The sequence below is a fragment of the Corvus cornix genome, chromosome 13, assembly GCF_000738735.6.
Source record: "Corvus cornix cornix isolate S_Up_H32 chromosome 13, ASM73873v5, whole genome shotgun sequence".
Taxonomy (NCBI): Eukaryota; Metazoa; Chordata; class Aves; order Passeriformes; family Corvidae; genus Corvus; species Corvus cornix.
Window position 1 is genome coordinate 3872889 of NC_046343.1, and position 17551 is coordinate 3890439.

At 65.0% G+C, this 17551-nt stretch overlaps 1 protein-coding gene and 1 pseudogene across 1 annotated transcript; both read right to left on the reverse strand.

The window, feature by feature from the left end:
• Positions 1-65: 65 nt before the first annotated feature.
• Positions 66-13128, reverse strand: UNC5A (unc-5 netrin receptor A). The gene is given in 17 exon segments (XM_039559813.1): positions 66-656; positions 865-1040; positions 1125-1289; positions 1384-1533; positions 1629-1862; positions 1940-2046; positions 2049-2107; positions 2187-2274; positions 2367-2666; positions 3082-3270; positions 3360-3524; positions 3713-3880; positions 3994-4174; positions 4286-4389; positions 4465-4608; positions 4748-4969; positions 13014-13128. Coding segments are annotated over 17 exon segments (2727 nt in total). The 3' UTR covers positions 66-496.
• Positions 7875-12916, reverse strand: LOC120410743 (annotated as a pseudogene).
• Positions 13129-17551: the final 4423 nt, after the last annotated feature.

Sequence of the window (17551 nt, forward strand, 5' to 3'; positions counted from 1 at the left end):
ACCTCCAACTTCTTGGGGGGCTCCTGAGGGGCGTGGGGCAGCGCACGGCCGGGCACAGCCCCACATAGCAATATATATCGAATTTATTTACATTCACGTCCGGCAGACCCCCCGCCCGCGGCACCGCTATGTACATAAGGCCAAGTGTAAATACTTGAATGCACTTAATACAGAATTAAAAAAACGGGCTTTACACAACACGGCACGGGGCCCGGGGCCGCCCGGCCCCACACGCAGACAGCACGACGGCACCGCACGCACGACGCACACCCAGTGCCCCCCAGCCCCCCACCGTGGGGTTCTGGGACCCCCAGGGCTGGGTTGAGTCCTGCCGCCACAGTGCTGGAGGGGCCTGACTGCCGTGGGGCAGGGGCCATCCTGCCCTCCCAAGGGGGCCAGGCAGCCCTCCTCACGTGCTGTGGGGCAGTAGGAGCCTGGTGGGCCAGCCAGGGCCCCCCTTAGCCCCGTGGTGGTGGTCTCCTGGGACCCGCCATGCTCAGCACTCAGCCTCGGAGAAGAGGGCACCATCCTGCTTGCCGATCTCGGCCACGGCAGCAGCCAGCTGGGAGAGGTTGCCATTGGGGAAGTGCCGTGCTTCCCACAAGTTGAGGATCATGGCTGTGGGGCTGGCCTTCGAGGCGAAGAAGCTGAGATGGCTGGAAGGGGACAGAGGGACCACATCAGGACACAGGGATGGCTCCACATCCCATTACCGCCCCTGTGCTAGCCTCACCTTGTGCAGCATCCCACTCCCAGGATCCCACAGCATTCCAGCATTCATCCATAGGTGCAGGATGAGGCCAGAACCCCTGTCCCCATCCACCATGCCACCTTATCCCCAGCACTATCCTCAGCCTGAGTTACCTGTCGAGGTTGAGCTTCTGTGCCAGTGTCCTCCAGTCAGCTCCCCGTGTGCCCGGCGGGTCCAGGCTGCTGATGATCTTTTGGCGGATGAGGAAGGGGATCTTGAAGGCACTGGGGCCCACCAGAGCTGGGGTGCCCACCTCTTCGGGGACCAGCCAGTCTGAAAACCTCGTGTCCTAGGGAAGAGCACCAGCAGGGAGGGAGAGGGATGTGAGGCAATCCTACGGCCACCCCCAGGAGTGCCCCAGCCTTGCCCTCACCTTGGCGATGTTGAAGTTGACGGTGAAGCTCTGCCCGTCTCCCTCCACTTGCCAGACCCAGATCTTGCAGGCCAGCTCACAGGTGCTGGTGCTCAGGCGCTCCAGGGTGAAGGTGCAGTGCAAGAAGGGCTGCAGCCCACTCCAGATGTGGTAGAAGGGGATCTCCTGCAGTGGGTTGACAGAGCTGGGGGTGTCAGAGTGGCAGGAACACCCCCCTACACCTCTATCCCCATCCCCACACACTGATCAGACTCCTCACCTGGTAGCTGGCGAGGAGCTTGCTCTTCCAGAGGGAGCTGGGCATATCGTGGATGGAGAGGCGCAGGTTGTGGTAGCTGTCCTTGAAGTGCAGCACCCGGGGGGCTCCGATCAGCTGCCCCCCCAGCTGCTTCTCCAGCTGGATCACCTCCTGCCAGCACAAGCAGCAGTCAGGCAGGAGATGCCACACACCAGGAGCGCTGCTCTTGCTCCAAGCCGGGATGGGCAGGTTGGGGATGCCGGTACCTTGAGGACGTCCTGGGTGTCACTGAGGCAGTAGACGCGGATGTTGTACTCGAGCGAGGGGCAGGCGGCCGGCGCGAACAGGACCAGCTTGAGGCGCTTGGAGGCCGCCATGCTGAGCGACTCCCCGACCAGGGCGAAGCGCCCCAGCTGCTCTGTGAACACGTAGCAAGCCTGCGCTTCCAGCTGGCAGTAGTACAGCTCCGTGCACGGCTCAGCGCCCAGCTGCAGCACGTCCTGCGGCACCCAGGCAGAGATGCACCTCAGCCATGGCTGTCCCTCCTCCATCCCCGAAACCCCTCGCCCCCGCTCACCTCCCACGTGCCCTCGCACGACTGCTTCTTCAGCCGGATGCTCCAGTTCTCAGCACTGGCTTCCACGCAGTGCCCCATGGCCAGGATGGCGGGGCGGGTGAGGAGGACCCCGGGGGGCCACAGCTGACAATGGGGCTCAGCAGCGTCTGGCAGCCGGCCAGAGGCAGCCTGGGGCAGCGATGGGGGCAGCTGAGTCAGGACAGACCCTGCTCCAACAGCCCCACGCCCCAGCAGCCCTGTCACCTACCTCACCTCCTCCTGCTTGTGCAGAGTCAGGTAGACCTCATAGATCTTCCCCCGTGGGATGGCATCGGGTGGGATGAGCAGGCTGATCCCTGGGTGGGAATGGGGGTGCAGGCAGGGGGGTGAGCCCCATGAGGACCCTGCCTGACCTGGGCAGTGCTCTGGAACCCCCACCCTGCTGTACCTGTGTTGGGGATCATGAGCCGCCCCCCCAGGAAGTTGAAGGTGCCATAGGCCATGTTGTTGGTGCCGCGGGGCAGGGAGCGAAAGTAGCTCTGGGTGGAGAGCCGGGCCACGAAGTCGGCACCCTCGGCAGCGGGTGAGCTGTGGTGCAGAGTGTGCCGTCCAGCACCCAGCGGGCTCAGCAGGTGCCCATTGGGCAGCTGGAGCTTGGCAGGGCCGTCCTGGCGTGGGCAGAGCGAGCCCTGGTAGGTCATGGTGGTGGTGCTGAGGTCTGGCTGGATGGTGAGCAGGCTGGGGTTGTCTGCAGCACAGAGAAAGCGACTGTAGCACTGGGGCAAGGCAGAAACAGGGGGTCCCCACAGGTGGTGCAAGGGCACAATCAGCCCCAGAGGGCATGGGGCACACCATCCTGGCCCCATAGTGAGGACCCCATAGTGAGCACAGCCACTCCTGGGATCTGACCCGATGTGGCACAGAGCACTGACCCCGCAGTCAGAAACTCTTTAAGCTACAGAGTCCCTGTCCCTAGGTCAGGGATCCCATAAGCAAAGAATCCCTACTCAAGATCTGGAGCACCACAGGGCACAAAACCCCACCCAGGGATGCCCTGTAGCAGACAGCCCCTTCCCAGAGACCCCCTGCCCCGTATGACACCTGCAGGTCCAGGGGACACCATGTCCCAGTGTGGGTGCCCTGTCCCTGCAACACTCACTCACCAGCCTTGCTGGGTTTGATGCTGACGGGCTGGAAGCCGGCGGTGAGGATAGAGGAATCGGCCACATCAGCATCCAGGCCCCCCTTCTTGCGGCAGTACACCAGCACCCCCACCAGCAGCAGCAGCACCAGGCACACGGCCACGGCCACCAGCCCCACGTACAGCGCTACGTCCTCTGCGCCGGGGGCAGCTGTGTGGGACAGGGCGTCAGCACACATGGCCACTCCCCGGTCCCCTCTCCCAGGGGACAGCCCTGCCATCCCCACTGTGCTCACCCACCGTGGGTGCAGAGCTCAGAGGTGCAGTTGCGAGTGTCCAGCTCGGGTCCATGACAATCCTGGCCTCCGTTGCGTGGTGCTGGCTCCGAGCACTCCCGGCTGCGCCAGTGGGTGCATTCGGCCCCACACTCCGACCACTTGCTCCACTCCGACCAGGCGCCGTCCACTGTGGGCACAGCCTTTGGTCAGTGCCCTGCTCCCGCCCCCCTTCCCTGCCCCGGGGCCGGCAGAGACGGACACACAGGGGAATTGGAGGACAAGACACCTGGTGGGGACAGGGACTGCAATGGGCGCAGTGGGGAGTGCAGCATCGGCACGACGGGGCAGTGGTGGTGCCCCGAGCAGGGCAGGTACCTGGGCAGAGGGTGGTGCAGGCGGTTTTCTGCACATTTTGGCCCTCACAGAAAGCACCCCCATTGAGGGGTGTGGGGTTGGTGCATGTCCGGCTCCGCTTCTGCCAGCCCCGTCCACAGCTGGTGCTGCAGCCTGACCACTGCGTCCACGTCGACCAGCCGCCGTTCACTGGGTGGAGAGGGACCCGTCAGCGCCCTGCCGCTAAGGGGACGCAGGGAGGGACAGGACGGGGAGGGTGACACCAGGGCAGCATGGTGGGGACTGGCGTGGAGGGGCCATACCGTAGACAGTGATGGCAGCAGAGGCGCTGCGGCGACGGGCCACGATGTTTTTAGCCACGCAGGTGTAGTTGGCAGTGTCGGCCAGGCGGGCCTGACGCAGCACCAGGCTGTGCTCTGGCGTCACGTAGACGTTGGCATCCAGTGCCGGGTCCACCAGCTCCTCGTTGCGCAGCCACTCCACCTGTAGGGCACAGGGACATCACTGTGTGCCTGCCTGGGAGCACACACAGCATCCCTCTGGGTGAGGGGTACCCTCGGCCACAGCCTGTCCTGACCAGCTGCAGGGACCCACCTCGGCAGGGGGGATGCCCTCGGGAGGGCGGCATGGCAGCACAATGCCCTGCTCAATGGAGACCTCCCTGGCTGTCGGCTCCTGCTCAAAGTTCTTGCGCAGATCTGGGGAGGCACAGGGGTGAGATGGGGGCCAGGGCCAGTGCCCCACACTCTGTCCAGGCACCCGCAGACACTCACAGGCAATGCGCACAAAGGCTTTCTGGCTCTTGGTGGTGCCAGAGGAGCTCCAGGCTACGCACTGGCACCAGTACTCCTCCAGCCCAAAGATCTTCTCCACTTGCTGGCGGGTGACCTCGATGCGCACTTCCATCACGGGCAGCCCTAGGACCAGAGAGTGGCACGTCACACTGGCATGCTGGGAGTTGTCCCTGTGGCCCCAGACCCGTGCAAGCCCCGCCAAGAGTGGCACACGTGGCTTCCTAGGAGTAGGGCTGGCACCGTCTCTCCTGCCGGCGCTCACCAGTGCTGCGGTTGGTGCTGTGCTGCGTAACGTGGTCACCTTGGTGCACCCACTCGCCATTGCACTTGAAGTAGATCTGGGTGGCAGGGGTGGCACGGCAGGCCAGGCTCACGGCCTTGTTCTTCACAATGTAGACATCCTCCGGCTCCAGCTGGAAGTGCGGCAGCAGGTCCGGGGATGCGCCAGATGCCGGGTTGGCCACAGTCGCGCTTTGCTGAGCACCTGTGGGGAGATGGGGCTCGGCCACCTCCAGCGTGCCCTGGCCAGGCCATCACCCTCCCCGGCACAGCCACATGCCAGTGGCCCTGTGCCTCCCCACTGTCCCCTCCACCAGCAGTGCGGCAGCCCTCTCCCACCCTGCCATCCATCAGGGAAAGCAGCCGCGCAGTGGCTGAGCCCGCTGAACCCTTGCCGATCCCTCATGTCCACACTTAGCACTAATGAAAAGGAAATGTAGTGTGACCAACAAGGGCCATCGCTCACGCCTCCGGGGCGCCTGCCACCCCCTTCTCCAGCACGCTGTGAGGCACTGACCGGGGGCCGCATCCTGCCCTGCTGCACCCCAGAGTGGCACAGGAATGCTGGACACGGCAGGTTGGTACAGCAGTGCACCCCATCCTGTGCCACTGACACGGCACATGGGGACTGGCTGTCCCCAGGGTGGTGAGGATGGCTCAGTGCTGCACACACATGCCCCCATGGGGACAGCAGTGCTGGGGACATGACACATGGCACAGGCCCACGATATCCACATCCCCCAACCCAGACAAAGCCAGGTGCCCCTGCTCCCCCCACCCCGCCGGTGCCTGCTGTGGAAAGAGTTAATAAACCAGGGCCCTAAATAAGCATTTGATTAACAAACGATAAAATAGCGATTGTGTCACTGAATGAAGCTGTAATTGCTTCTGCTAATTGGCTGGTTAGGATTTAATAAGCAATTAAATGGGATGGAATGCGCAGTAATTAAGTGCCTTCGTTTGGCAACCACCAGCCACTCCCCATGTGCCCATGGGACCCCAGTGCCCGTGCCCACACGGCTGGCTCCCGCCTGGCATGGCCTCCCGTGCGACGGGAACGCGAGCAACACGAGGGTCCCTTGGGCCCTGCCTGAGTCCCCCCAGGGAGGCTCCAGGCCCTGCTGCTCCCCCAGCTGGCTCAGGCCCCTCGGACCCGGGGAGTGGGTGCCGCCGAGCCCACGGCGATGCCCGCCGGGACGGGCAAGGTGCGGCAGCTAATTTACACGGGGAAGATAAACGGCGACCATAACGCGCCGGTTATTACCCCATCAGCACTTTTACAATGTCACTGGCAATTAATTTAATTAAAACTCCTGTCGGGGATATACAGGCGTTTCATATTTCACTGGTTTAACGACCCCCCCAGCCGCAGCCTGGGGCCGGCCCGGGGGGTCACGGCGCGGACAGGCGCTGCGGTCCCCAGCACGGTGCCGTCCCTGTGCCGGCTGCGGCACAGCTCGCCGCATCACCCGCGGGTGCCACCGCTGTGCCTGCTGCTCGGGCACCCCGGGTGCCCACACGGCACTACCCGTGCTGGCACGTGGGCGCTGGGTAAATAAACCCAATTTATTTATGAAATGCCATGTTTGCTGCTGCACAGCACCACGGCTGCCTCCCGCCCGGGCGGCCGTGACAGACGCGCCGGGTGAACTGTGCTGCGGGACGAGCTTTTTAATCACACGTGAAATGAGTACAGCGATTGCCGAGCTGCGTGTCTATCCATCACGGCTGAGTGGAGGGGCGCAGGAAGCCTGGGACCAGCAGCAAGGCATGGCGGAGGCAGGATGGGTATGGAGCCCCCCCAGCTGCCCACCGAAGCGGGGTTCTGGGTGCCTTGTGAGCGGGGAGGGGGGAGCGTGGACAGCAAACAGAGCTGGGGATGTGCAGTGAGCAGCAGAGCCGGGGTGCTGCCCAGCCCTGGATGCGCAGCTGCTGAGCACCATGCCAGGCACTGGTGAGGCTCTATGCCGTGGTATGGGCATGGATGGAGTCGTGTGGCACAGCCAGAAGGCTGGAGCTGGCCTGGAGCCCCGTGAGGGAGCAGGGGGACTGTGGTCTGGGTGCCCCATGAACCACAGCCACCCCATCCATGACAGGTACCCTACACACCGTGGGCCCTGCATGCACTACAAGCACCCCACGCACTCTGTGACCATCCAGTGGACTGTGGCCGCCCCACGCATCACAGCTATGCCAAACACCTCGGGGATCTCATGCCCTGTGGATGCCCCATCGGGGCTGACTGATGTGGTGGGCAGCAGTGCTCAGAGAGACCCGTGCCATCCGTGGGCACCTCACAACCCGTGGGCGCCCCACGCTCTGCAGCCACCTCCATGCACTGCTTGGGCCCCCCATGTCCTGCGGGCCCCTCCACGCCACAGACATTCTCCACAGCGTGGGCATCTCCCACACCACAGACGCTCCGCACAGCACGGGCACCGCGCACCCCATTGATCTGCAGTCCCGCCCCCATGCCCTGCGGGCCCCCCCGCGTCCTGTGGGTCCCCCCACAGCGTGGCACCCCCAGCCCGTGGGTGTGGGCGCAGCGTGGGCGCCCTGTGGGCAGCGGCCCCCCACGTGGCGCGTGCCGGCTCCCGCATCCGCCTCGCGCTCACCTGCCGCTGCGTTGTCATGGAAACAGGCGAGATGCTTTATGTCACCTTGGCAAAGGGAACCGGGGAACTTCGGCGGGGACGGGGAACAAGGGGACGGGGCGGGGTGGGGGGGGGGGGGGGGGAGCGCGGGGTTCCACACAGCCCTCGGCCTCCCCCCTCACCGTGGCAGGGCACAGCCTCGGCCTCTCTCCCTGCAGCCACAAGGGTGACTGGGAGCACAGTTTGCTCCAGCGCTGGTAAATCCCAGCCAGCAAAGTCGGTGCATTAAGCAGGGCTTTAATATCAATTATCCCCCCAACACGTGGGCTAACGAGTGGTGCCTGATGGAGGGGCAGCGTGGTGGGCTGGGGAGCAAGTGTGTGACACCCATCTCAGGGTGCAAAGGGGATGGAGATGCCCCGCTGTGAGCTCTGGGCAGCCGTCCCCGCCTTCATCCCAGCACTGTGGGACCCCCAGCTGCTCCTGTCCCTCCCCACCTCCACACCCCCCCCATGTACAGAGCTCCCCCTGTTCCCTGCCAGCCCAGGTGGTCACACAGCCTCTCACCGTAGCACCTGGGCCCCCCAGCAGCAGAAACACCAGGTGTACTGGTGTTACTGGGCAAGGAGAGACCGCAGGACACTGCACTGCCCAATTTGAGGGGGGGGTGGGATACTGATAGAACCCACCAGGCGCCAGTCTGGGTGCCCCCAGTCTGGTCTCTCTGGTCCTCAAGGGGCTGATCCTGCCTGGGTGATGGTGCCAGAGTCCCCAGTGGTGCCAGGAGCAGCCTGGCGGGTGCCTCTGTGCCTGCCGTGGGGAGACACTGAGAAGGTCAGCGTGTTCTTGGCGAGGAGAGGCTGCCCGCCGGTGGCTGCGGCAGCGCCAGCCCCGGCACGGCCGGTGGGTGCCCATGTGGCACAGCTGTCCCTGGGAGGAAGCAGGTGGCTGCCTGCAGTGGGACAGCCCTCCGATGGCACGGGTCTCTCTGAGCACTGCTGCCCACCACATCAGTCAGCCCCGATGGGGCATCCCACCCCATCCTCCCTCTGCCCCCATCCCCTGCATACTCCCCTGCCTACTCCTGCCACTCTGGAGGTCGCCACAGCAGCGTGGAGACCTCAATGCCAGCACCTGCCTCCAGCACTGTGCCCCTCTGTGGACCTCGCCGAATCCCTGCGGGCTTTGCAGCCGGCAGATTCGCTCCCAGCTGGTGCCCCATCCATCGTGTCCGTGCCAGGCCTGGCACACCATTAACATGAAAGATTTCCTCGCACTTTGCCGGCGGTGGGCTTGCGCCCCAGCAGCAGGTAATTAAAGCCATAATTGCTGCTGATTGCTCCGGCCTTAACGAGGGAAGGGTGGGCATCAGGGGGAGGGCAGAGGGTGCCCATCTGTTCCCAGGGGAGCCTGGGGGTGCCAACCCGGCATGCAGGGATCCCCATCGCTGGCACTTTGCTCTCTGCAGGGTGCAGAGAAGGGAACTGGCACAACTCACTACAATCAAAAAGCTCGTCTGAGGCTTTGAACTGGGTACCATCCTGCTGGAAGAGGCTGGCTCTGAGCCACGATGAGCTGGTGTTGCCTCTGGGAGACCCCCAGCCATGGCCCACAGCATCACCCAGCACTGCCCAGCTGCTCTGACCCTCATCTGGGTCATCAGGACATCTGAAAATGCTTCCCTTGCACCCACCTCTCTACCCCACACAGTCCCACGGCAACGCCAGGCGGGCGCCAGTGCCAGCCCCGGCTGGGCAGGGAGCCAGCAGGGTCGGATGCCAATGCTGGGCAGCAGGACCTGGCTCCCGGCCAGCCTGGCACGGGCTGAGCACTGGGGACGATGCGACTATGGGCACATGATGCCAACGCGGCCCCCACGCTCCAGTGGGCACCGTGCCCCCGGGGGTGCCCCCCCCTGCCCTGGGACCGTGTCCCCAATTTCCTGGCATGTCCCCACAAGCTGGCCATTGTCCGGGCCCCTCAGGCGTGTGGCCCACGCGTGCCGGCCCTACGGCCACGGGGGAGGCTGGGCGGAGGTGCCTGTCTCCCGGTGAGTGCCTGGCAGCGTCTGGGCGCTGATGAAGCGAGTGCTGGTTGTGAATGAATTAGGCGGGTTTGCATGACAATGGAGCTGCCTAATTACGGATTTGAGCTGATACTGCTCTCCCCATTACATGCAATTAGCATGTGCCAGGGCGGGCAGGGCTCCCAGCGCCCGCCCAGGGCTGCACGCCCTGGCCGTGCCCACGCTGTGCCCGCACATGACCCAAGCTGCACCATGCCCGGGGTCTGAGGATAATGGTGCCAGTGCCACCAAAGGCAACTGGCGGTGGCAGCCCCTTCCCAGGGACCACCTCTGCCTGCATGAGGGCTACCAACCCCGGCATCCAGTGCTGGGAACTCTTCCACAGGCACAAACAGAGCCGGGGCTGAGAGGGGACATGTTCCCGACCAGCTCTGGCTACCTGAAGAGCCCCACAGACCCCAGACCCTCTGTACCAGCAGGACTCGTGCCAAGACCTGCCAGCCCCTCCCGTCCTCAGTGGGGGAGGAGGGTGTCCCTCCGCCCAGTCCAGCAGCACTGGGATGGTGGGGAACACAAGACTGGCGCTGTGCAACGTGTGGGAACTGTCGCTGGGGTCCCGGTCCCGGGAAGCCGAGTGGGTTTCGTGGCTCTCCTTTAACAGACAGTGAGAAGCAAAAGCTCTGGCCAAGCCCTGGCCCCGCTGGGAGGAGTGCCAAGGTCACCCTCAGTCCTGCATCCCACCGGAACGGGCAGGGGACAACAGTCCCAGGTGCCAGGGTCCAGCCCCGCAGTCCCTCCCCTCCCACCCATGGGTGCCACGCAGTGGTGACGGCAGCCCTGGCACCTCACAACCCAATGGCAGCAAGGGCTGGCTGAGGCATCTGGTACCTGAGAACCCCGTCCTGCAGAAGCCCCGGCAGAGCAGGGTTTGGGGACCCATGGGGAGCAACCTGCCTGACACCCACCCGGGAGCAGCACCCAAAGAGCAGGCAGATGGCAGAACCAAGGGGTACTGGGCAACTGGGACTGACTGGATGAGGACAGGGTCCCAGTGTGCCCCGTCTGGAGCCAGCCCACCCCCGCCTTCCCATGGGCAGAGATGCAGTACATGGACCAGCGATTGTGCTGACAGACAGAGCAGTGCTGGCACGGAGGGTGCACCCCTGGGCACAGGGAAGGGGGGACAGTGGCACATGCCAGTCCTCATGCCAGCATCCCTTGGGCACTGGCACCAGTAACATGGTGATCTCGTGGGCTGCTGGCCACCCAGGTGGGCCAGGCTATGAGGTGCTCGCACTGACTCCGGAGGTGCCCAGCCTCTGGTGTCACCGTCAGCATCCCGGTTCCCTCCCGCAAGCACCTGCCAGGCTCCGCACGGTTTGATGTAGTGCCAGCCCCGCGTGGCACTGAGCCAGAACAAACAGCCCTGGGCAGGCTGCGTCTGCCGCGTGCTCGTGCTGACAGCCGGCACGGCAGCTTCCAGGTGCCTGGCGCTCGCCAGCCCTGCCCGCCACCCTGCCCTCCTGCCCGCCCCACGGAGCCACCAGTGCCCAGCCAGGCACAAGGCACAGGCTGTGGGGTGCTGTATGATGCAACTACCCGGGGTGCCAGGCTGCGGGGCATCAGGCTGTGGAGTGCAGTGGTTGGGAAATGTCTGCTGGAGCCCGGGGGTCCCTGGCAGCCCAGTCAAGTCAGCAGCACGACGTGGCTCGTGTGCGGTAAGAGCAGAGTCCGCGGCCCCGACCAGAGGAGCTGGAGCAGGAGCCGCTGTGGGGCTGGGACAGGAGATGCACTAGGGCCTGGCTGCAACGATGCCACGGGGAAGGGCCCACGGCACAACTGGGCCAGGGGTAGCTCTTGGGAAGGACCCTGCCCCTCTGCCCTTGCCCACCTGCCAGTGCAGCAGCCGAGCGGGGCAGCCCCCCACCCCAGGAGCTCACCCCTCACTGCTGCCCGTGGGTGAGCCCCGGTCCTCGCTGCTGCTCTTGCCCTTCCCCGGCGGGCACCAGCCAGAGTGGGCAGCCCACGACCAGGGATGCTGCTCCACCAGCAAGCAGGGGCCCTTTGCCTGGACACCTGGGTTCCCTGTCCCCAGTCTGTGGCTTGACGACCCTGGTGAGGGGAGCCGTGCCATGCCATGCTGTGCCATGCTGTGCCGTTCCTTGCCAGGCTGGAGCAGCGGCCCAGACCTGCCCCGTTTGTGCCAAGCAGTGGCTGCGCAGGTGACTGGGCTCAGTCGCGCCGCGGCCGGCTGTGAGCTGCCTGCCAAGCGAGCAATGGGGACCAGCACCACACCACACTGCTCGAGCCAGTGCTGGCACCGCCAGGCTCCCCACACCTCCTGTCGCAGGGCTGGTGTGGGGTGCTCTGGTGCACTCCCTGCCCTTCTGCCCTCCATCTCCATCCATCCTCACAGTTCCCACCGGTACCATGGGACAGCCATGGTCCATGCCCAGCTGGGGTTCGGTACCCACAGCACCCTCCATATAGGGTCCCCTGCACCCAAGGGGTGCCCACCCACCGCGCCGGCTCTGCAGCGTCCCCCTGCAGACGGGGCCATGCTGGGAACGCAGGATCCCTAGGGATGCCCAGACGGTTGCAGGGAGCACTGGGGCTGCAGCCCCTCTGGGTGTCTGCCGTGCTCACCGACGCACTGAGGCCAGGCTAGGGGACATCTCCGCTGGCGGGTGGAGGGTCAGTGGTCCGGGACCCTCGGGCGCAGTGGGGGAGTCGTCCCCCCCCCTCGGACTCCCCGCAGAGCTCACGTCCAGCCTCGCGCAGCTCCCCGCCCCCAGCCTGGTCCTTTGTCTGCAGCCGCCACTTCCCGTCTGCCGTGACACCTGCCAGCGGCCGCCAGCCCCAGGCACCCACCGTACTCCCGGCCCCCGGCCCCACGGACCGGCCGCCGGAGCGGCCAAGCCCCGGGGGTCCACCCGGCTGCTCCCGCTCCCGCCGGGTCCTGCCCGGGGGGCCATTGCCGGGAGCAGCCGTACTCCGGACCGTCCGCGTCTGCAGCACCACCGATACAGTCCCGCATACTCCCCGCGTCACGACCACCCACGCGCACCCCCGCGGCGTGACAGCACCCTCCGGGCTATCCCGTCACCGCGGTCCCCCGTGTCCCGGCCAAGTGATGGGAACGGCAGGAACACTATGCCAGCGGCAGGGATGCTGTGCGTGGGGCGGGGACACCACGCGTGGGGCAGGTGCGCTGCGGACACCACTGCCCGGCGCTGGTAGGGCCCCGGGGGAGCGGAGCCGTGCGGGCGAGGCGGGGAGCGCCAGTCCCCTCCCCAGTGCGGGCAGCGTCCGGGGCAGTGCCACTGTGTGCGGCCACGCTTGGGCAAGGGGCGGGGACGGCAGTGCTCGCCGTGGGGCGGGGGGCACATCCCCGGTCCGGGAGGGTGCCCCACCAGCACCCGAACCTCCCACAGCCAGCGGGCATCCCGCACCGCGAACGAACGGCCCCCGTCCCCAGGAGGGCACCGGCGCCCCACAGGACGCCCACCCGCCGCCACTCCCCGGGTGACCTTGCCCGGCTCCCAGTCCCGGTGCCAGGTCCCCGCCGCGCCGCCGGTCCCCCCTCCCGCCCGGAGCGCGGTGCCCGCGGGGGGCACGCGGTGACTCACCGGCGGCGGCGAGCAGGGCAGCGGCGAGCAGGGCACCGAGCGGCCCCGGCGCGGCGGCGGCAGCGGCGGCGGCGGCGGCGGGGGGGGCCCGGCGGCGGGGCGGCCGTGCACCCATGGCGCGCCCCGCGGAGCGCTGCGGGGCGAGGGAGCAGGGCGGGCCGCGCTCCGCGCCGCCCTCAGCGGGCCATGGCGCCCCCGCCACCGCCACCGGCCCCGCCGCGGCTGCCGCCCGCCGCCGCGCCGCTCCGCTCCGCCCGGGCGCCGCCAATGCGGGGCGGGAGCGCGGACCCGCCCGCGGAAGGGACGGCGCAACAGCTGGGCGCGCCCCCGCCACCGCCCCCCGCCCGCAACGCCGGCACCGCTCCCCCCGCTGGCGCTGCACCCCCCGCCTCTGCACACACCCGGGCCGGCACGGGGGGTCCGCACCGTCCCCGAGCGCAGCGCAGCGCGGCTCCCCCGGCTTGCATCCCCCACGGGCACGGCGCATCCCCCGGCACGGCGTCACTCCCCCTCTCCGGGACACCCGCGGGCTCTGCACCCCCCGGGACACCCCCCGGCAGCTCACACCTGCTACGCGCTGCATCTCCCTCCACACCCCACTCTACCCCAAGCCCCTGCTGCACCACCAGGTGATGCCTAGGGATGCTCCCCAGCCCAGCCTTGTACCCCACGGGAAATGTCATAGAAGAGGGATCACAATCCTGGAGGCAACGTGGGTCGTCTGTGGGGCCCCACCTTACTGTCACACACTGCGGTCTGGCCTCAAAGTACCCCATGCTCAGCCACACTGGCCTCTCCCAGGGGATGTGGCTGCAGGATGAGGCCCCTTCCCTCTTTGTCCCCTCCCTGCACCCAGCCAAGGTGCCCACAAGCAGTGCTGCCATCACCAGTAGGCAGTTGTGATTTGGGCAAGGGGCAAGGGTCAAAGGGTGTTGAGGCTGTACCGGGATGTCCGAGGTGCTCCCCAAACCCTGTGGCAGCCAAAGCCTGTGCCAGAAGTGCCGAGCAGCCCTGTCACCAGCAGCGGGGACCAGGCAGTGGCTCCCAGCATCGTGCAGCAATAATTTCATTAGAGGCATCAGGAACAATTAACAACTGCTCTGATGCCTTTGAGAGCTGAAGCGCGTGTGAAGCCAGCGCAGCTCTCCCTGGTGGCACCAGCTGTGCCGTGGCCTCTCTCCACCCCAGCACAATGCTGGCAGTGCCAGGCAGAGCCGAGCCCATCACCAGCACCACCCTGGGACGAGGCCAGAACCATCTCCCATCACCACACACCTCCCGGGACCTCCCATGCCAATGCAGTCATGGACCAGCCATGCACACAGGTAAGGCAGCGAGTGTGGGGTGACACCTGTGGGTGCCCATTTTCATCCCACCATGCTGCCCCAGGCAGAGCCATGAGCCCCAGGACATCCGCCTGGACATTGGTGGGGGCCAGTGGCAGAGGAGACCCCCAACCCCTGTGGGCAGAGCTCTGGCGTAGCAATAACAACCCTCCTTCAGTCTGGCTTGTTATTACTGATGGCATTTGCATGGAAACAGGATGTTTTTACTCCTTGCGGCTCCATCTGCTCCTGCTGAAGTCACCGCTCTGCACATGAGCTCCGGGGGGCTGCCATGGGAACCAGGGCGAGCTCCCCCGCAGCACCGGGACCCCCAGCTCTGGCTCCTACGGTGGCCAAACCCCCCAGGCAAGCAGCAGAGCAGGGCAAGGTGGGGGTACCCAGTGCACATGGCACCTGAGGTGGGCACCCAGCATGGTGCTGCCCTGGGGCAGCGTGCTGGGGAGGGGGCTGGGGGTCCCCAGTGCGGTGCCAGCCCCATCTGCTCCTTGCACCTCTCTCCCGGGATGGCTTCCAGCTCCTGCTCCTGGCACTGCGCCGGCAGTGCCAGCAACAACACTCCCACCCCCTGGGCACCCACTGCATCCTCCCTGTCCTGGTGCCCAGCCAAGTGTGCCCGTGGCACCCAGTCCTGCCTCAGCTTCTCTCAGTTCCCCTCGCCGAGTGCTGGTGCTGCTCGATGGCACAGAGGTGCCGTGCCAAGCCTGTGTGGGGTCACCCTGCATGTCCCTCCTCTGCTGGGGGCCAGCATGGCTGGGTCATCAGTGGAGAAGTGGCAGGGTGCACTGACGAATTAATAGACTCTAATTAATACAGATTGGAGAGATCACTTTCAATTCTGCTTGCTTTCCCTCTTGCTGAGGAGAAACTGAGGGGATGGATGAGCCAGATCCTGCTCTGGAGCTGACAGAGTCCTGAGTCCTGCTGCCAAGGGTCAATGTCTGCCTGGCTCATGCCCATGGGGGCATCTGGGACCCCTGACCACCTGCCAGGGTGGTGTGAGGGGCTGCAGCACTTGGGGAGCCATGGGAATCAGGATCTTTGAGGAGGAGATTGCAGTGCATAGCTGGCCCAGTGCCTCCAGCCCCACATGCCCAGCATCTGGGCGTCCTGTGAGCCCCAGGGGGATGCCAGAAACACCAGTCCCACTGGGTGCTGTAAATGGATTATTACTCAGAGTAATTAAGGTGGAATTAAAATTTAATTCTCCTCTCCAGTGTTCCGCGGTCATGGCTCAGCCACGTGCTACAGCCATTGTGTCAGGGCTTTCTTCTGAAAACGACTGGGTTAAGGTGGAGGTGGAGGGAGGGCATCACCTGGTGAGCAGTGGTACCCAAGCTTTATGGGCTGCAACTACCACCTCTCTAGGCATGTCACCTCCCTGGCATTGCTCACCTCTCACCAAATGCCCCAGGTGCCACTTTTGTCTGGGCCAGCTGAGGTGAGGCAGCTCCCACCACCACAGAGCCTGGCAAGCCCCTGTCTGTGCCATGCCCGACCTCCTGCCCAGCCCTGGCAGCCACGGGCAAGGCCAGCCCTGAGATTTTCTAAACTCGCATCAAATATTTAAGTAGATATTTGAGCTCATGTATAATGGATCGCCCGTGAGCTGCCTCCCTATCCATTTGTGGTATTTAAGGAAGCCGAATATTAAACACCATTGTATTAGCAAAACCGCGCCTGCTTAATTGAGTTACAAACAGGGAAGGTGCTGACGGATAAACAATGCATAATGCAGGGACCCACGGGCAGGATGCAGCTGCCCTGGCGCCAGGCAGGGACTGGGCTGTGCGGGGCATGGGGCAGGAGGGTGCTCCAGTGGGGAGGGGCCACCGGTGGTGGTGGTGTCACTGGCAGAGCCGAAGGTGTGAGGAACACGTGTGCTGTATGAGGGATAGGTGACAGAGCATGGCACAGCACAGCACGCCATGGGACAGCTTGGCTGGGGATAACGTGGCATGGTGTGGGACATCCCAGGGATCATCCTGCACAAGGATGCTCAGAAATGGAGCCAGTGAGAACAACCCCAGCCACGCAAGGAGCAGAAAGATTATGAAAATGAAAAGTAAATAAATATGGATGTTGAGGACCTAATTCTGATAAGAGGATTTTCAAAATTAGCCATTTGCAAGAGTAGATTAATGGCGCACGGTGCTGGAGGCGGGAAGGGCTCCTTTAGGATGTGCAGCAAAGCCCATCCTGGCACAGCCTGTTCCCTGTAGCCCCAGCACTCCCCACTTTTTGAGGAGATGGATTTGCTGCTGCTGTGGGGGAAAATGAGGTGGCCAGGAGCACAGTGTGGTGCCACCCTGCACACACAGGTTCTGCAGACACAGTACCAGGGTGCCAGGACCTCATCACAGAGAATCAGCATCTGGCAGCACTGGCATGCAGATTCCAGCACCCAGGACTACAGGAGAGTGGGCATGGTGCTGGCATGCAGCTTGGGGTCCCCACGGGTGTGCCTGGCACCCCCAGCCTGGGTATGGGGAGGCTGGACCAGTGCCAGCATGGGGCTGGGACAGAGGCCAGCGGGATAAATAGGTAGAAAAGCCTCTGGACTGCACATCCCATGGGTGCCCCCTGCCAAGCAGTGCAGTGGGTGCTCCTGGATGGAGCTGGTGCTGATGCCACCCTGGGTGCCGGGGCAGGGCCACATCTGTATGCCCTGGGCTGGGCAGGGGCAGGAGGCTGGGGCTTGGAGAGGCTTTTCACATTGTCTGGCTGGGATTTTCTATCCAGGCAGCCAAGCAGAAATCTCATTACAGACTGGCACAAAGGCAGCGTACCTGTCCCCATCCCTGTCCCCACACCAGGCTGGGGGCTGGCGCAGGCTGAGGTGGGCACAGCTGCAAGCAGTGTGAGTCTGTTCTGGACACGGGCAGCTAGCAGGCTGCAAGTGGCCATTTGCTGGCCCCCAACCATCCCTTGTACCCCTCACCCTGCCCTGGGCCTGCCAGTCCCACCCCCAGCCTGACCCAGACCCCACACTTTGTGGTATGGGTGGGTTGGAGTGGGTCTGAAGTGAGTGCCAGCTCCTTGACGTGTGGGGCAAAGCCTCTGTGCTGGCAGGCAGGGTGTAGGCAGCCCAAGCAGCCCCGTGCCCAGCACTCCCACAGCAGCAGCAGCAGCAGCAGCAGCCGCCAATTAATTAGCAGGGCGGTGGGAGAGCAGCCGGCGGAGCTGTGCGGGATC